The following is a 20,833-nucleotide window of genomic DNA, read 5'->3' on the forward strand; positions in this document are numbered from 1 at the left end:
AGTTTCAAGGTTAAGGTTACTATAATGAAAAACATTATGTTATGTTAGCTATGTTACATTTGAGTAAATTAAAGATCATTGACAAAGCAGTGCTGGCATATTTGGGTGATTACTTCTCGGGATAGCTTGCAATGGGCCTCTTCCATGATGTTCAGTGAGATAGCAACCAGCTACCATTAGGAGATCTGAGTTCAAATCACCCTGGCTGTTCATGGGGAGATAAACCCAGCATAACATAATATTACATTAGGGAGAAGGCAGTTATATCAAACAGATATTTTCTAGTTTTCACTGCTTTTATGATTTAATAGTTAACAATGTTATGAAAGAAGTTGATTTAAAAGAAGGAGAATCCAAAAATCTACAACTGAAAATAATATTGATACAACAGAAGGACATCGTACTTTAAAAATCATCGTATTTTTTTTTTTTTTTTATCAACTTTTAAAAATAATGCAGTAATTTCGGTTTTCCCTATTATTGGCCTAATGGGTGAGTTTACTATGAATATATAACTGAGTGGTTGTTTATTTTCTGTAGGTACATGATTGTTGACCTCACAGGCGAAAGAAAGTTTATTATGAACATGAACATGAGTGTTTGCTTTGATGACGATCAGACAAGCTGTCAGTTCTTTGTCACTGTGTTTGACAACACCTTCCTGCCTAAACCTGTGTGTAGCTGGTCGAGGGATTTCCTGGATAGTAGTAAGTACATAACAGAAAGCCTCATCTTAGATTAAATCATCTCAGTTTTTAAATTCCAGTACTGATCACAATATCTGGCCATCAGTCTCAGAACAGTGTCTGTCCATCTGTCTTATAACTGTGTCTGTCCATTGGTCTTATCACAGTGTTTGTCCATTAGTCTCATTACAGTGTCTGTCCATCTGTCTTCTAACTGTGTCTGTCCATTGGTCTTATGACAATGTCCGTCCATCAGTCTTATCACAGTGGGCGTCCATCAGTCTTATCACTGTGTCCGTTCATCAGTCTTATCACAGTGTTGGCCATCAGTCTTATCACAGTTACTGTCTATCAGTCTTATAACAATGTCTGTCCATCAGTCTTATCACAATGTCTGTCTATCAGTCTTATTACAGTGTCCGTCCATCAGTCTTATCACAGTGACTGACTATCAATCTTATCACAATGTCTGTCCATCAGTCTTATCACAGTGTCCGTCCATCAGTCTTTTCACAGTGGGCGTTCATCAGTCTTATCACAGTGTCCGTCCATCAGTCTTATCACAGTGTCCGGCCATCAGTCTTATCACTGTGTCTGTTCATCAGTCTTATCACAGTGTCTGTCCATCAGTCTTATAACTGTGTGTCCATCTGTCTTATCACCGTGTCCTTTCATCAGCTTTATCACAGTGTTGGCCATCAGTCTTATCACAGTGTCCGTCCATCAGTCTTATCACAGTGTCCGTCCATCAGTCTTATCACAGTGTCCGTCCATCAGTCTTATAACTGTGTGTCCATCAGGGTTGGCCATCAGTCTATCTGATGTTCCAGATTATCTTGAATGTCTCTTTGTGATTCATTGTCATATGCTTGAAAAAAACTGATGTTTCACATTTTCGGAAGTTTAATGTCAAGTTTGATGTTTTACAAGAAGAATAGCAGACATTCTGTCATGTTTGGGGATATATATGGTCAGGTAGACCTAGGGAATGAAAAATAAATGTGAGTTTAGTTTATAATTATCATTTCTCTTTTACTGTTATGGAAATCCACAATTGTTACTACACGTGTACCATGAAGGTTTTATATTTTGCATTACACAGATCAGTGACCTTTTTCATGGTGAATACTAGTGCTGTGTAATATGTGTTTTCTTTACTTTGCAGGTTTCAGTCTTCAGACTTGGTTGACGACTAATCATTACAGTCCGGACCAGATCCTATCTTCAACTGCAGTTTCCCAGCTGTTACAGGCACTCAGTCTTGGCGAGTATGTAAATGACCCAATGTGTGACCGCTACAGTCATCCCTTCAGTGGTGCTATTCTGGGCTGGACCACAGGTCAGTACTGACATACTGTATACTGGTAAACGTTTGCAGTACTATGATTTTGTGCGTTTTTGTATTTTGCATTTCAGGGCAATTGTAAGAACTTTTTCCTGTGTACTGTAATTCTAGGAGGCTCCTACTGCATCTATGATATTTACCATTTTTATTCTTGTTCATTTATGTCATTCGTTCAAGTTTGAGGTTTTCCAAATTCTTATAGCACATCTTATATCATTTTACATAATTCATGAAGCAGATTAAATTAATCTCTTTTCATTTTATTATTTTGTTTTATCAATTGATAAAATTTCATTCAGTTCTTGAATTAAGCAAAGTTACAAGAACCATTACAAAACAACAAATTTTAGGTTACCTAGGACAAAGTTTCAAGGTGACCTATTGCGATTGCCCTTTTTTAGCATTTTCAACTTCTTCTTTAAAACCTCTGAACCAAGATCAATGAAATCTTTTAGAAACCTCCCATGGCTAAAGGTGAACTAAAATTTTACATTATATGCAAGGACCTGAAGGGCAGATTGAAAAAGGGGCTTTGACTCAAATTTCAAAAAAATATTCTCAGTACGGTAGAATCAAATGCTTTTCATTTATGGAGGAGTCTGAAGGTTCTTCACCAAAATTGTAAATTTCATGATACAAGGGTCTTGCATTTTTTCAGGGAAGGTTGTTAAGGTAACTTTATTTTATATAGTGAAATTATATTTTAGGTCATCTTACCAAAGGGTCATCTGACCTATTGCGATCGCCTTTTGTCTGGCGTCGTATGTCATAAACATTTTCAACTTCTTCTCAAGTTCTATTGATCTGAAACTTACCTGAAATGATCGTGACATGATCCTGACCAAAGTTTGTTTATTTTGGGTTGGTCCGAAATCCAACATGGCCGCCATCTTGAAAAAACATTTTCGACTTCTTCTCAAGTTCAAAATTTGAAATCTTGTATTTTATGTCAGATGACTCTTAAGGCCCATGGGCCTCTTGTTAAACATAAATTTGTTTAATTTGTTAAATTTCCATTTAAAAAATTTCAAACTTAATTAGAATTATTAGTACAAGATGATGGGTTTTTGATTTGTACATATTGATCCTTACTGATTCCCAGTGATTGATCCTTGTGGACTCTTAAATTGACTGAAATTTCAAATTTTTCTTCTCCACACCCTGGTTGAATCAAATACTCTGCATGGAAGTAAGGGTCTGAAAGTACTTTACCAAAATTGTGAATTTCATAACCCAAGGGACTCGCATTACATCTAGAGGAGGGATTAAATTTGACTTTAGTTTAAAATAGGAAAATCAAATTTTTGAGTTTGATTTCTTTTTAACTCATGGTTAGAATCCTTAACAATTGGGATAGCAGTTAATGTTAACACATTTTACACTTACATTACATGTACAATGTAGTGTAAGTTATCTTACTTTGGGAACAAGATAATTTCTATGTTGTTACAAAAACAAGGTCAGCATTTTAACTCTAGTAACCGTTAAGGCTCTTGGGCCTCATGTTAAGTAATTTTTATGAAATCTTTCAGGCTGTTAAAACTTGTACTCAATTCGTTTGATGTTCTGTCACTATATTTGAATGAATGAAAGTCTTCCAATTTGTTGTTTAATGTAAAGTGATCAAACTTTCTTAACCTGAAAAAAACACACTGATTTTTGTCAGGTTTTGGAGGTTTAAAGAAACTATTATTGAGAGTGACCTCATTGATATATTGAAAATGTGAAAGTTTAACATTTCTTTTTATATCATGATCAATACGTACAGAAGACTTTAGATATCTTTGGTTTAATTGCACTTTGTAGACTGTTTTGATGTGGAATTACGTGACTTACCTAACAACCTTACCTGTTACCTTGACAACACATGTATGGGAATAAGCTGTTGTATGGACGTGAACTTCATGCAAAGAAGCTTCAATGCTTATGTCAAGTTGGAGCCTTGTGACTACAAGATCAGTGTAGGCATTGAGAAGTTGCAGTTTGAGAGCATTCTAAGTGATTTTGATTTTGGAATCTGGCATAATGCGAAACTGTTTGGTGTCGTCAGTATAGAGTAAGTATTCTCATTGATCAGGTATAATATAAATGATGCCTTGCTTGGAAAGCTTTTTACAAATGTCTGCTGTTTCAAAATGCATTTATTCGATGCAGGCAATACCATGCCAGGTTTAAAATCTTTCCAATCTTAAAATAATATGAATTTGAGGAAAATAACACAGTACCAGAGGAAAGGATTTACATAGAGATGCCTTTTTTGGAAAATTCTTATAGCCTGTATTTCATCAAGGACTTACTCCTTGCTGGTCACATGTACACAAGTATAAAATATTTAAACAAGTTTCATACAAAAAGAGAATTGTTTCAATTATTATGCCATGTTTGTAAAGCCGTTTTTCTTCCTTTCAGTTTCATTGTGGATGTATTCCATGCTGACAACATCTACCTGATTTCTATGAATCTGAGTTTGTGTTTTGAGGCAGGCAAGCCATGTAACCATGTCTTCCCAATCTTTGAGAACACTGTCATTCCTAAACCTGTATGTAACTGGAACATTGGATTCCTAGACCCTGGTAAGTTATGTACAATGGTGTTTTCCTCATTGACAAATGATATTCAGCAAACAATACATACAGCCAGTATAGCTTTTGACTATGCAGCCTCAAGTGAAAATCTGAGATGTATGTTTCAATGTCCCTTTCATGTGGTGGTTTACATGTCTTCGCAAACAAACAATTTATATTCCAAGTAGTGCAGGGAAACCTCACCTCTAGTGACACATGCTGTTCCTTGGGCTATAAACCAACAAACAAACAATTCATATTCCAAGTAGTGCAAGGAAACTTCGCCTCCAGTGACACAAGCTGCTCATTAGGCAATAACCCAACAAAAAATTCCTATTCCAGTAGTGTCTGTCACTTGATTAAGGTTCACGCATGACATTTCCGGAAATAAAAATAATTTGACCAGATCGTCTGTCACATGTCAGTTAACACTTTCACTAGACTGTGTTAAACTTGGTTTCTTAGCCAAAAACCATTTTAGCTCTCTTGATATTTTTTCCATGGAATCTATGTTTCTACCATTAAGGTTAATTTGTGAAAATGCATTTTTGATCCTTTTAAAATTTCTGACATCTTCAGAAATAACGCTTTGGAGACATGGTCTACAGATTTAAGTTTTCTTTAGATGATATATAGGCTCTGTTTCTGGAGTTTAAGCCACATGTTTTTATGTATATTACTGATTTTCTTATAGAACTGAGATCCTGATTAATACTATTAAAAGTCCTTTTGAAAGATATAATCTTTATATATTTATCTTCTGACTTTTCCTAGCTAGACTTCCACACAGTTGGTAAAGTCACCATGACTCAGAGACTGGAAAGTAGAGAGTTAAAAGAAGCAATGCATTATGGGATGATGCAATCATGCAGAATTAGCATCTGAAAGTATAGATCTGCATATAGAATTTGAAACTGGATTTCAGAGTTACAATGTTTGATTTTATAGTTTTGTTGATGTTAGAGTCAGGGCATCATATTTCAGAAGTTTCCATTTTGATACTGTTATAGAGGCAAGAATAACAAGTCTTCCCAAATTTTGTTAGTAATCCTTTCTATTCTGTGTTGACTCTTTATGTCTGAACTGTTGATATTTCAGCATTTTCTCTGAAGCAATGGAAGTTGAACCGTGGGATGACTATTGGTGAAAACCTGGCATACCACCACGTGTCAGAGTTACTCCAAGGCATGGGTGTATCTGATTTAATCAGGCCTGATGCATGTAGACGTACAGAGGCACCATACACTGGGGCCAATAGTCTGGGCTGGATAGATCGTGAGTATACATAATCCTGGTAATACACTAACTCCGACCTACCAACTCGGCTATAGAGGTTATCTCTTTGAGTCATTTGTTGGGTCATTAGTGCAGGAAGCCACAGGTCATAAAGTAAAACATCAAGTGTGTCATAATTCTTTCTTGGTTTCCCCAAGTTCTTTGTAGCGTTTTCAGTTTAAAAATTCTGGCCTTTCACTATTTTAGGCTAGATATGAATAACCTGACATAAGTGAGTTTTTGTTGTACAATTTATTTCTAGTTCTTTTAACAGTTTGAGATTTGATCATGTTAAAATAAGATTTTTTATGACAGAATGTTCTGGTACGACGTCGGGCCTGCAGAGCCTGGGGTCAGGAGCAACATGTCGGGTGGTAGACACTTGTACTGGGGTAGATTGCTGTGTGGACTCGGACACACTAGGGTTTGCCATCAATGCCTACCTCTATGTGGATGCCTGCAACTTTCAACTCTCATTGGGAGTGGAATTGCTACAGCTCAACTACACACTGGTTGACTTTGTCTATGATGAACGTCGTACAGTGTCACTCATTGGACTTGTCAATTTCGAGTAAGTACAGTTAACACTGCAGATACTTTAACATTCATTTTTTTCTGTAATTATCACATTTCAGTGTATAATTTCATCATGAAAAAGGCAACATGGATTTCATATAATTACAATGTAAAGTAATAACTTGCTAGACTTTAAACACTGGTATCATTGTTTATTTCTCTTTATTCAATTATTCTTACTACCTTTTTTTTTAATTAATAAGAATAAAAATTTTAATTGACATCATTTTTTGTGGACAAACTGGTTTGTTGGTACTTATGTAACATTTCAGATAAAAATTGGGAGGGAACTGCAAATATTGCTACATATGCCTTGAAAGATTTAGTTGAAGCTTGTCCGTAAGCAAAAAAGGATCAACTGATCCGTCCTGATTTCATAAATAAATAACCCTATTCCAAATGGTCAAACCAGTGTTTGTTTTATTATGATTTAGATATAATACTTCTCATCAGGATAACAACTTATAACCTCTACCTGAAAGTCAGTGGAGGGGTGGGCTTATTACAGGACACCGAAATACTATGTACTATGTGTTAGTAAGTCGTGTTTCTGTAGATATTAGTGGACTTATCATCACTAACCAGGGACTTGAATAAATACAGTATTTTTATCAATGCTGAAAACTGTTATGGATATTATCTTATATTGTCTTACAAACACCTTTGTATTCCCTTATGAGAATCCCCGGTATATAAACAAAATTTTTTTTTACAGTTACCTGATCGTGGACTTAGAAAGTGAAGATAGCTTTGTAGTGTCAGTCAACATGTCCATCTGTTTCGAGTCAGCAGAAGCATGTGAAGTGTCAATAACATTACTGGACAGTGTAAAGATGAAGAAACCTGTTTGTGATTGGGGCACTGACTTCCTAATACCAGGTAATTCAAAGCTTAACGTTGTTCTTTAAGCAACCCTTCATTACTGCATTACCTTTGTCAAAAATTGATAACGAATGCTGCGTTAGTTTTTTTTTACTTTGTTAATTTATCCACATCATTAAATGCCAAGGTTATTGTGACCAGTTCTGAGGTCAAGGTCAAGGTGATGTTGCTTGTCGTAGACCAAAGATTAATGGCATTGAAGGATTTTATCAAAGTTAAGAAATCAAAGTTTTTTCTGATTGCTTTCCAGGTCAAAGATCAAGTTCATCTTAAGTCAAATGTCAAGTTAATTAATGATACCAATTCATATCACCATATTTGTCAAGTAATGTTAGTCCAATCTCAATTTTGCTTATTTAGAATGTCTGATTGGGTATTTTGTCATCACTCAGTAGGGATGATAAATTGATAACTTGATGTAGGAAATTTATATATGAATTTTCCTGGACTATGTTATTGGAAACAAAGTTTTTGACATAAAGATGACCAAACAATGATTGTAGGAGGTAACTCTTGAAAAGTGTATCCTTCAACTGCTTCAATTTTTTACCTAATTTGGAATGGAGCATTCCTTTGTCTAGTAATACAAACTTTGTGTAAATGGAAGATGTAAACCTCTGGGAAGTGATGAAATAAAGTTAAAAATTAGAATTTTGAACATTAAGTTAAATTTTGAACAATAGGACATGTTAAGTTATTTAAATTTTGAATGATAGTACTCATTAAGTTAGTTAAATTTTGAATGATAGGATGTGATATACTTTTGTTAGTTTCAGCAATATTCCACAAGTCACTTCTCCTTTGGGAGTTTCTCTTCACTCTATTTTAAAGAAATAAATTAGTGTCTTTGGCAGAAATTATGAATTTGTATAACAAGGATGTTCTCCACTATGTCTTTGTTTTTGATCCAATTTAGAGTTTGTTATATATACATATCACTACTTTTGATTTATCTATTTCAGGTTTTAGTTACAATAACTGGCTGACATCTCAACAGTGGCCTATTAGTTTACCACTGGACTCTACAATGATCAACCGACTGGAACATGTGTTAGGGATTGCCTACTACTTCCTGGACAGTCCATGTGAACGCAGTGCCTTTTCACCTGCCAATGCCCAGGGATGGAATAAAGGTTAGTAGCACTCAAGGCCATTTTGAGTCAGGAATTTAATCCTTTTTCTGACATTTTTGTAAATAGTTACATGAATTTGAGTAATGATTTCATTGATTTATGATTTTCAGCAATGATCATCTGAATAATTACTGGTTGCTGACCGTTTCCTACAGTAAGTAATGATGGCAAAGTATTATCTTGTGGTTGGAAAGTTTTTTTTAACTGAGAAAAATTTGCATATGTTTTTTAACAGGATGTCGCCCTTCAGTGGATTTGCCAACTTTGATAGATGCGATGACATGTAACTTGTACGACACCATCGACCCCAATACGGGTTGTACTGCTGTTCGATGTTGTACAGACGTTGCCCTCATAAGAAGGTCCATCTACACCTATGTTACTGTTGATCCCTGCAACTTCAAGCTGACTATTGGAATAGAAAAGTTCACTGTGATCGTTGGGCTACTAGACTATGTCTATGGCACCATAGGCCACACCTATCTCCATGGTGCTATCCGAATTGAGTAAGTCAAAAAATGAACACTCTATATCTCGCAAAATATGTATTTTCAAGTCATCTAACCAGAAAGGCCACTCTGATCCTGTTCTATTATAAAGAGTCGAAGGTTATGCATATTGCGACCAAATGTTTGGAATAGCAGATTCTGTTGCATACTGTAAAATTATTAATTTTTGTGAGGGATTTATTTTTGTAGATTTTATGAAAGTTCTTGACACAAATACATTGTCTATGAACTGATGAAAGTAGATTTATTGAGCTGTTTGTGTATTTTTTTCGAAAATCATGAAAATTTAAACCCTGTGAAAAATATAATAGGATTTTGAAGTATTGAATTTAAGTTAAGTCACGGTTCTAGATGGCATTTGTTTCAGTAATAGTGCTTTGTTGCACATTAATTAACTCTACCTATAACTAAAATATACAATGGTTGATTTGATGTTCAAATTATTATATCAGATTTCTGTAGGTGTTTACAGATTGAAACATGAGAAATATGCAGTCAACATTTATCTATGAATGAAATTATTTTTTCCAGTTACGTGATAGAAGATTTGGATTCTGAAAGGAAGTTCCAGGTGTCTCTAAACACTAGTGTTTGCTTTGATTCTATGTCATGTAACGTATCTGGTGTTATCCTAAATGACGTCAAGCTTCCCAAGCCAGTGTGTGACCTGAGCGCAGGCTTCATTGATGAAGGTAAAACTGTTATTTATTACCAAAGGCTTTTAGGATTTTGATTACTGTATTTTCTGGGTTATATGTCACACCAGTATATAAGCTGCAGAGCCAATTTTTTTAACAATTTTACCGATTTGATTTACATATTAGCTGCATCGAAATATAAGTTGAACCCTTTCTTTCGATGTGGTAATGGTTATGTTGGCCAAAGTTCATTGATATAACGGACAACGGAGGGCAGTTTATCAATATCATCAGTGAAACATTTAATATAGGTTTGCAATTATATTTTACATAGATCTGTGTTTATTTTATTGATGTGTTTCAAAAACATAAAACAGCAGTTATTGAACTCGTTTTGGCTTGGGAGCCTTCAAAGATTGTCTATGCACAGATATAGGGACTTAATTGACAATATCTCCATCAAGCCATTCTTATTGTAAACAAGCATGGCAGTCATTCTAGAATTTGACCTTTAACCTGATGCAGCAAGCTATTGTAAACTTCCTTAGCAACCACAGAAGTTCAGAAGATATTATTGTGTTTCATATTAAAAGGTATGAATAATAAATTCCACGAGAATGTTATTTTATTTCAGTCTTAAAATCATCCTGTATACAATTGCAAATGACACATTTAGACAATCTGTTTCAGTCACAAACACGTGATGGACATTTACTTCTAAAAATATCAGTATCATCTTGTACTGGTGTACTGGTACTCTTCATTTTTTATTTATTTTATTTCTTTTTTTGCCAATTTTTTTTCATCCATATATAAGCTGACTGGTATATAAGTCACATGCCTGACAGCCAAGGAATAAAGTCACAGGTTATAATGTGGAAATATGGTAATGTTAAACGCAACAGGATTGATTGGATAGAAGAAATTGCAATATTATGTCTGAATCAAAATATGTATATCTGAAAGATAAAAATTAAGTTATAGAATCTAGAGAATGCTACAATCCTGTCATTGTTAAACTGAATTTCTTGAAGGAATTAAATATCTTGTTGCTTTAAATGCCTTAACCTAATTTGGTGCAATGATATTAAGTGCATGATTACTTTCTTTTTGCAAATTAACGCAATGAAGTCAATAATTTTTTTAATTGGAACAACGTACTGCATTTAGCTTGATCATATTTTGTATAAATAATTTGAGGGTAATACTTTAGTGTGGAAGTACTAGAATGAAATTATTGGGAAATATGTTTGTTTGCAGTATGCTGCTCTTTTGACAAATTCCATTATTTTGACAATTATTAAAACTAGACTTTAATTTGATATATGTTTCTTGTTCATGTATAAGATTAACCTACAAACTAAGCCTGTTGTTACAATCAAATAATCATTGTTTCCCAGCTTGAAATTATTTCAACCTTTTAATGAAATTCATTTTAAAGGACAAAACCAATGCATCCCCATTTAGCCCTGTTTCAAGAGAACTGGCATTTTCTATGAATATTGCTTCATGCTACTAAATAAATGCTGCTTATTGTTGAGACAGATTTCTCCCTTGTGCAATGGAAGAGTGAGCGTGGAGTATTTGGTGCGGTCACCGGTTACTCTGTCAGTCAGTTGATGGATACACTAAAGATCAATGACTTCCTCCTGGATACTCCGTGTCAGCGAACAAGTGCACCATACAACATGGCTACAAATGGAATATACAATGGTAAATTCTTCATACCTTCCATATGACGAAAAATCCAAGATGGCGGACACACGTACATCTTGTGAACAGGAGGATTGCCTGCAAATATGCCCCCTCCTCTCTTTTGACAAGTCTTTTTGAACTGGGTGGGGGGGGGGGGGGCTTATTTGCAGTAAAATACAGTAACTTAAATCAGGAAGGATCTATCTCAACAGGCTAGAGACAGGTTCCTCCTGAAGATGCCCAGCATAATGGGCGAAACTGGTAGACATACTACCTAATAAAAGATTGAAGAACTTGACTGTAGTCAGTTGAGATCCTTCCTTTTAATCAATCCCCTGCATACCCTCGGGTTTCCAGGTGAAAGGTGTAGGACCCATTGATTCACTACCTATATAGAAGCAGTGGAATTGGCTCTACTTATGATATATTCTACATAACTTTATATATTTCCTAATTACTGAATAAAATACTGGATACCCATGGTTTGCTATCAAAAGAAATCAGGGTGGAATGTCTTGTTTAAGGACAGAACTATGATATCATGGGTTGGTTTATTTCTCCATTTCCTAAGAAGCGCAGACCACTTCTAAAAGGGATTAGTAAACCATACACTTTGGATCTTCACCGGATTTGACAAAATCTGACGTCTACTGATTGAGTTATTGTGATCTCATTGTTCATGAATGGTGTTTCTTTGTTGTAGAATGTGGCTCCCTGACCTCACTACCCACCATCACAGAACCAGCGACCTGTCACATTCTCAGCTATTGTACGGGCATCCACTGTTGTATGAAGCCTGATGATGTGGACATCACCTTCCAAGCGTTCATCGAGTTCCTGCCATGTCAGTTTGAAATGAAAATGGGGATAGAGAAACTCACCTTCACGCAGTCATTGTTTGATTTTGAATTTGCAAACGACTATGATTTCTACATGTTCGGCGCTGTGCGGATTCAGTAAGTTGTATCATTTCATTTTAATGGAACTTTCTACAAAATAGATGCGAAAAATAAGTTCCTTTGTTCAAATCTGGTGTGAGTGCTACACTGTCAGCTTCCGTATTGATAGAACCTGCTTTTGTGCAATTGTTTACAGTTTCTATGCATTGGTAATAGTTTAGGTTGAAAAAAATCATGCAATGTATTTGTGAGATCTTTCCTAACAAATTGCAATTTCGTTTCCTTAAATTTGCGCACGAGAAATGCTACATATAGTAATCTAGAATAATAACACGAAAGTTCTCTCACTTTTATGCTTTTTTAAATTAAAGCATTTCCACTCTTTAAAGACGTGTGAAAGGTTACAGAATTATTTATAACACTGTATTGTATCCAATCATATTTATAGCTCTGTATTGTATCCAATCATATTTATAGCTCTGTATTGGTTCTTTCTATTCTCAGTTTCAATGTCATTGACTTGGTAGAAGCAGGGCTTTACGTGGTCAATGCCAGGTTCAAAGTCTGTTTTGAGGCCGATGAATCAAAGCCTTGTGATGTGGATTTCACCTTGTTTGATCAATACCTTCTCCCCAAACAGACTTGTAACTGGGCAACAGATTTTAATGTGCCAGGTATGTATAACACAATATACCAAATATGTATAATGTGCCAGGTATGTATAACACAATATACCAAATATGTATAATGTAACAGGTATGTGTAACACAACATACTGGGTTTGTGTAATGTACCAGATATATATACATACAACATACTGGGTTTGTGTAATGTACCAGATATATATACATACAACATATTGGGTTTGTGTAATGTACCATATATATATATACATACAACATACTGGGTTTGTGTAATGTACCAGATATATATACATACAACATACTGGGTTTGTGTAATGTACCAGATATATATACATACAACATACTGGGTTTGTGTAATGTACCATAGATATATACAGATATGTATACATACAACATACTGGGTTTGTGTACATACAACATACTGGGTTTGTGTAATGTACCAGATATATATACATACAACATACTGGGTTTGTGTAATGTACCAGATATGTATACATACAACATACTGGGTTTGTGTAATGTACCAGATATGTATACATACAACATACTGGGTTTGTGTAATGTACCAGATATGTATACATACAACATACTGGGTTTGTGTAATGTACCAGATATATATACATACAACATACCGGGTTTGTGTAATGTACCATATATATGTATTTACATACTATGTTCCAATTATGTATAATGTAATAGTTATGTGTATTGTACTTGTATATAAGGCTGTAATATCAAAGGAATGACAAAGAACAAAGATGAAACTTCCCCATTGTTCTAATACATAGATCAGTGATAAAGACTGACTTTACCAAAGTTGTATTATTAAAATTTGAATTATTCAAAAGTCAAAGATGTGTTTTTTCTGATTGTCATTGAATGCTGTCAGAGCTTCACAAGTGCTTACTATGTCTTTATCATTTTACTTCAGGGTTTTCTCTGGTTACCTGGCTAGCATCTGAGGGCCTGTCTATGTCTGTGCCCCTCCCACCAGTCACTGTGTCAAATCTCTTGTCCTATTTGAAACTTGCTGCTTACCAGTATGAAACATCATGTGACCAGAAGTCAGGCATTTACCTAGCAACTACAAACATCTGGAATCCAGGTATAAAAAGTAGTTTGTGGTGATTGACATTTATAAAAAGATTAGAAATTTTCTGGTGTACAGAGAATAAAATGTTTAAATAAATCAGTTTTATGATGAACTGTTTACAGAATCTTAATACAGATATCATATTTTGTTGTGTCTACTCATTATTCAAGAATTTGCCAGGACATTGTATCAGGCCAAAAGAATCTAAGGTTTTAAATGTAACCTGTACTAATGCAACTTTGTACTGACTCTAAAGTGTAACTATACAGAACATATCATCTACTGTCCTGAATACAAAATATGTAGCAGTTATATGGAAAAATATTCGTTATTCTACAGAATGTCCAAAGACGATTGACCTCCCAACAGTCTCGGAAAATATTACCTGTAACATCCCTGACTCGTGTACTGGTCTGCACTGCTGTCTGTATGTGCCCGTTTTGGACCAAACTTTCCAGTTTTCTCTCAGCATTGACTCCTGTTATAAGAAACTGCGAGTGAGCATTGAGAAGATCTATCATGAGGAGTCCCTGATCGATTATCTGTTTGGAACAGAGAAACACTTCTACTTCTATGGAGTGATCCGTATGGTGTAAGTGTTATGTTTTATTGTGACAGGCATGGTTACCAAAGTGATACAGATTCATGTGAGTTTCACTGTATTTATCCAGTAATGCAACTAATCCCTACAACAGATATCCACCCATGTTTATTGCAACAACCTTGCCAGAACACTGACGTTTGTTGGTGAAACTATACCAACTTATAGGAAGAGTTTCAGAGTCGGAAAACCTAAAATTACTGTAGAACTATTAATTCTTGTAGTAGATTTTTTTTTGCTGATTTTAAAGCGTAGTCTTAATCCATGAATCAAATTAGTATAAATGGATTGATAGAGCTATGTTTATCCATGTGATCCTCAAAATAGAGATACAAAAACACATGAAGATTTGAGTACCACAAAAAGATATGACTTTAAAAGTAACCATCTATCAAAACGTGATGAAAAAGCTAATAAATACAACATCAGTATAGTATAAGTCCTTACTTTGAGTCATGTTTTGTGTTGACCCCTGGGTCTTCTTGCAGAATAAATATGGTAAAAGAAATCCAAAACATCTTTATATAGAAAGTTCATTATGGACATGGATAATGGATATTTCAGGAAAATGCTATTTTTTTTTAATTCTGTTAATCTTATAATGGTGGGCCATTATAATGCTGTACAAATATAATTCTGTAAATATAAGCAGCCTTTTAATGTAAAAGGGTTTATCCGAACTTATCGTAGAAATTCTTTTACAGAATCAAAATACACACTGGTTATAGTCTGTGAACAAAGCATGTTTTTATAAAATAATTGTTTTAGATGTATGTATATGTAATTGATATGATTTAGAAAATGGTAAAACTTGGTGTTTATTTTGTTTCAGTTACAAGATAGAGTATTTGATGTATGACAGAAGTTACCTGGTATCTCTGAGGATACAGGTGTGTTTCGAGACCTCCGGATCATGTAGTCAGGACTTTACTCTCCTTGACACTGTACGCTTTCCAGAACCAGATTGTAGCTGGGATGCAGGGTTTGTCAGAACAGGTAAGAGGAAAAATGTCAAATTACATAGACAAAAAATTAACTACAGGTCTATTGTACCTCTTGACAGACACGTATGAAATGTGCATATTGGAAGGATCATTTGAATTTGAACCAAATGATCTTTGTGAACCAAATTCGACCAAATGTACTCTCTGTACCATATGTACTCTTTGAACCAAATGTACTGTGAACTAAGTGTAGTTCATGACCCAAGTGCACTCTGTTAGCAGAATTGCACTCTTTGACCCAAATGTACTCCTTGACCCTAATGCACTGAGTTCAGAAACATACTATGTTAACCAAATTAATTTTGATAACAAAATGTATTTTGTGAACTAAAATTTATGTACTCTATGAGTCTAATGTACACTTTGACCTAAAGGTACTCCTTGAACAAAAATATACACTTTGAACCAAATATCACTAATCGTATAAAGTGGACACTTCTATGAATCAAATGTGACTTATTTTTACAGATTTTTCACTAAGTCAGTGGTTACAGGAAAGAACAGTCGCCCCAGGTGAAAAGCTGTCTTCAGTGTATGAGAGCGAACTAATGCAGGACCTGTCGCTGGTTAGCTATATACAACATCCAACATGTAATGGCACAACATCTGCATTTACTCCTTCTACTAATGGCTGGAAGTCTGATGGTTTGTCTTTATTTCTGTTGTTTTTGAAAATTCAGTCAAATGTTTTTCTTGCAATGTAAATTTAACTTTTGGTAAAATAAATCAGAATTAATTTTTCCTATGTAAAGACGGCCACACCAATGTCTTGTTGAATATTTTATAATCTGTGTATTGTTATCATGAAGTTAACAATGCAGGTTGAGTATTGAATATTAAGGTTGTCATCTGAAGATTTGGATGGGGAAGGGATGTCCTCCTTAATTTCTATGTCTTCTAATCTTCATATCTGAGAAAGTTATAACGACTGCTTATTGATATAACTCTATATATGGTTAATTTGAAATTGTTGACTACTCACATTTTGATGTAATGTTGATATTTTTAGAATGTAGTGGACTACCGCAATCTCTACCTGATCTGTCAGCCTATCCTGTTTCCTGTGCACTTCAAAGTACCTGTACCAGTTGGCTCTGCTGTGTGGAATTAGGCTTTGTTCAGCAGAACCTTTTCATACAATTTGATATCAAGCCTTGCGATCTGTTGTTGTCTGTTCAAATGGAGGATTTATATGTGGAAGTTCCACTGCTTGAAGATTTGACAGGTAAGTCTTTGTCTGAATATCAACAATGCAATTCTGAATTAAGAGTCATACTGGAGTTATAGTATAGATCAGTACATCATGACAGATATATCAACACATAAGATTTAGATAGAGAAACTTTCAAACACATTGAGGTATTGTGTTGTGGTCAATTTTCAAAGGAGAGACGAACATCTTTAACCAATTAAATATTTTGAAAAGTTGTTTAAACTTTTAAATTGAATATGATAAGTTATCTATTCCATTTCGAAATTTATTTTGAAACATCCAAGTTATCTGCTCGTTAACAGAGCTGAAGAAGGGGAAGGATGAGGAAAAAGAAGTGGGGGAAGGATGGGAGAGGGGATGGCTTACTTATTTACAGTCAATGTGTTTGTTATTTACAACAATGAGAGAAATATTGATATAACATTACTAATCCTAGCACATTTACTCATTGATATAAATGTAAATTTATTTACTTACAGGGAGACCAAGGACATTCTACTTAAATGGCATCCTCAGAGCAGAGTAAGTCATCTATATAATCCTAATTTGACCTTTGCCCTTTTGTTATTACATGTCATTCATCTGTGACATTCTGACATTTTCATCTTTGTTATCACATCTCCTAAACATTCAACCTGAAAATAAATGCAATTTGGATATTTAAAAAATGTCAAGGAGAGTTTTAATAGAGACAATGTCATAAGCTTGTTTAAAGAAATCTGAATCAGAGCATTATGAATATAAAGAGGAACACTTTTACATTGATGTTCTTGGACATGGTTTTCATAGTCTATCACGGGATATGGTGATCAGGGTTCATCCAAGGGCAGAACCAATGTTACTGCTTAGTGGATACATCTGGACCTAAACTGTACTGATGTAGATATGTACATTATGTTTGGTCTGTTTACACAGTTATACTATATACAACCTGGAGAGTGAAGGCAACTATCTGGTAAACTTTGACCTCTCACTGTGCTTTGAGACCAGCTCCTGTCAGTGGACAGCCCCCATCTTGAAGAACACTCTCTTGCCAAAACAATCTTGTGATTGGAACAGACCAATGGCTGACTCTGGTAAGTGATCACGACGTTAAACATACAGAATCAAGCAAGTTAAAAAGGATGATATTGCAGCCAAAAATATCCCCAGTCACTTTTGTTTAACGTGGTTGAAACAGTAAATGGGGCACAGAATTATTCTGTGCCTGATTTCCTCTTGTAGAATCAACTTGTCAAACAGTTTCATCCACTTCAACTCAATTCATGTCCTTGACTTACAGTCAAAGACTGTGCAGTGGAGCATCACTATCTCTTGTCACTCATCAGACGATAATTAATTCTGACCAGTTAGCTTATCAAACTGATTTTTCATTGTCTTACAATCTCATTTTGTATGTTTAGAATCAAGTCTGATTTCATATTCTTATTGGTTCCTAACATTTTATCTGACAGGATTCTCCCTGGCAACATGGAAGACCTCTGTGGGTGCAGGAACGGTATTGACTGACAATGAGGTTTATCGGTTAGTAAATGTGCTGGAGGTTGGTTTCTACATGTCTACCACTCCCTGTAATATATCAGCTGCTCCATACTCTCCAGATGTCAATGGCTGGAACAAAAGTGAGTCATTCTTGGAATATTTAATTAATTGATTGCTTGACGGAAAGGACATTTTTATCCTTGATCCCTATTTTCAAGAATTTCAATATACTCTTGTAAACAATAATTTTGTTTATATTAAAATGTAAAAGGTGAGACCATTTAGACAGATAATATGATTTTAGTCCAATCGGACTCTTTCTTGTATTAATAACAAATTCACACGGTGTTTTTATGTCATTGGTTTGCTTTACAATATCGGTTATAATCATATTTCAAATTTGTCTATTGCTTTCATTTACAGTGATGTTAGGAATGGGGTAGGAGGCTTTGGCATTGTGGGGTTTGGGATTTATCTGTAGACAAAAGCTTTTGTTGACAATAATACGTGTGTCTCTTACTTTCACACCAATTCAGACCTTGTTGAAAAGCTGCCACAATTTAATCCATTTCTTATTCTGTATCCTAGTATTTATATACAAGAGTTAGGTCTATGCTTTGAGTACATTTTGACTTCCCGAGTATTTGAGGAGTATTTCTGGGGAAGTGTTTTCTTGTTACCGTCCAACCTTTTTGTATTTTGTAACCTTTGACCTACCAGCCTGCACAGAGGATATAGCAACCCTGCCAACCTTGCCCTCAGGGACCCGATGTCACTTAACAAATTTGTGCACTGAAGTGGACTGTTGTTCTGATGTGCCAACTATCAAACGAAACATCCATTACAAGGTGCATGTAGACACCTGCAAGAAGATGCTATTTGTCGGAATTGAGGCTGTACATGCAGAGATTCCTCTATTTAACTACAGGATGGGTGAGACATGGTACTACAAGATCAGAGGTGTCTTCATCATTAGGTCAGTACTCAGAGTCACAAGGCAATGGGGTCTGTACACATTATTAGGTCAGTACTCGGAGTCACAAGGCAATGGGGTCTGTAGACAACATCATTAGGTCAGTAATCAGAATCACAAGGCAATGGGGTCTGTAGACAACATCATTCGGTCAGTACTCAAAATCACAAGGCAATGGGGTCTGTACACAAGGTCAAGGACACAAATGAAAGATCAAATTTTATGTTTGGGGCTTCGCTATGTAGAATGTTACTGGTTTGTATGTTCTTAGAGGAGCATGATTTGTCAGCTTTACTATTTGCCTTGTGCCTAATAATACACCTATGATTTTACACACATTAACAATATTGGAAATATCTTTAATATAGCCTGACATTTTTGCCTGTTTCACCCTTTTGAAAAATAAGGCCAAACAAATAATGTGGTGCTGAATTATGGTGTTCCAGACAGTTATGTCTACATAATTTCAGAATGAATAAATTAGAATCTGCGTTTTAGGTAATTTGGCTTATTGCTCTTTTAATTGCATCTATTTAAAATGGGGCTTATTAGTTTCAGAATTCTGTTACTAGGTGAGAGCTTATTTCTATAGGATCTTTATTGTTCTACTCACAGGTGGAAATAAATTATCATGGAAATGGAAATGCTATTGGTTAAATCTGTTACACATTGATTTGTTAAAAACAACTTTAATACTAATTAACCTGATTGGCTAGGTATTTGCCTGGGTGCTAGCAGCACTGGTAAACCTTATTAGATAAGCTAACTGCTTGTGACCTAATATGGTGTTAAGTAATATGTTGCTATGTTTAATGAGAAAGGTATGTTTTTGTTGCTATAGCTACAACATCCTTGACCTGCCAGGCAGTGAGAAATTACGTGTGTCCATCACTATCCAATCCTGTTTCACCGTCGGGTCATGTGACACACCTATTGTGGTACTGGACGGTGTAGAACTTCCCAAACCACAGTGTAACTGGGACTATGGTTATGCTATCACAGGTATCATTCAATATTCAGGAATCTTTGCCATAGTGTAGTTTTTGCCCATTTTGCAGTTTTTCAAACAAGTGAAAAACAAATCAATACATTGCATTGATTTATGTATTTTAAGGCATATTTAATGCTAGTGAAATGAATAGATTTATACAAGAAAGGAAAATATTCCAGGGAAATGTTTTCCTGGTATATAACTTATACTAAATAATATTCATATTTTCTTGCATTTATTAACATTTGGGTTCTATATATTTATCGTGTTCTGTGGGCACATTACATATGACTCAAAATAAGGGAGTGGACTTGTTTGTCAGATATGAAAATGTATCGGTCGATGAAGATAATGATAGCTTTTCCATGTCTATAGTAGAGATTGTCATCAAGTAGCATGTTTGTATTATATGTTTCAGTTACCAAGATCACCATTAAAATATATTTGATGCTTTGATACCAAATTATTGGTGTTTTGGCTTAATGTCAATAAAATTTATACTTAGATTCATAGTCATTATTGTGAAAGTGGACATCACTGTGTAAATTGTCAGATTTTCTCTTCTTTTACTATTAATGTTGTTCAATGTTGCCAATGTGCTTTTTGTTTTTCAAAGTAGGCTAATATATT

General features: G+C 34.9%; 1 protein-coding gene across 1 annotated transcript in view; it reads left to right on the forward strand.

Moving 5' to 3' along the window:
• The window catches only part of LOC132554742 (uncharacterized), a 182,423-nt gene that overhangs the window by 79,120 nt on the left and 82,470 nt on the right, over nt 1-20,833 (forward strand). Inside the window, exons 85-107 of the mRNA XM_060219054.1 lie at nt 541-707; nt 1,852-2,025; nt 3,838-4,087; nt 4,441-4,604; nt 5,694-5,870; nt 6,186-6,441; nt 7,162-7,325; nt 8,291-8,461; nt 8,697-8,967; nt 9,502-9,662; nt 11,154-11,321; nt 12,007-12,259; nt 12,707-12,876; nt 13,778-13,951; nt 14,279-14,531; nt 15,373-15,536; nt 16,013-16,189; nt 16,554-16,769; nt 17,237-17,279; nt 17,673-17,833; nt 18,212-18,379; nt 18,960-19,215; nt 20,054-20,214. Of these exons, the coding sequence (XP_060075037.1) occupies nt 541-707; nt 1,852-2,025; nt 3,838-4,087; nt 4,441-4,604; nt 5,694-5,870; nt 6,186-6,441; nt 7,162-7,325; nt 8,291-8,461; nt 8,697-8,967; nt 9,502-9,662; nt 11,154-11,321; nt 12,007-12,259; nt 12,707-12,876; nt 13,778-13,951; nt 14,279-14,531; nt 15,373-15,536; nt 16,013-16,189; nt 16,554-16,769; nt 17,237-17,279; nt 17,673-17,833; nt 18,212-18,379; nt 18,960-19,215; nt 20,054-20,214 (4,319 nt within the window). The remainder of the gene's footprint in view (nt 1-540; nt 708-1,851; nt 2,026-3,837; nt 4,088-4,440; nt 4,605-5,693; nt 5,871-6,185; nt 6,442-7,161; nt 7,326-8,290; nt 8,462-8,696; nt 8,968-9,501; nt 9,663-11,153; nt 11,322-12,006; nt 12,260-12,706; nt 12,877-13,777; nt 13,952-14,278; nt 14,532-15,372; nt 15,537-16,012; nt 16,190-16,553; nt 16,770-17,236; nt 17,280-17,672; nt 17,834-18,211; nt 18,380-18,959; nt 19,216-20,053; nt 20,215-20,833) is intronic.

Source organism: Ylistrum balloti, unplaced genomic scaffold, assembly GCF_031769215.1.
Source record: "Ylistrum balloti isolate Yb309-2 unplaced genomic scaffold, AGI_CSIRO_Ybal_v1 Utg369642, whole genome shotgun sequence".
NCBI lineage: Eukaryota > Metazoa > Mollusca > Bivalvia > Pectinida > Pectinidae > Ylistrum > Ylistrum balloti.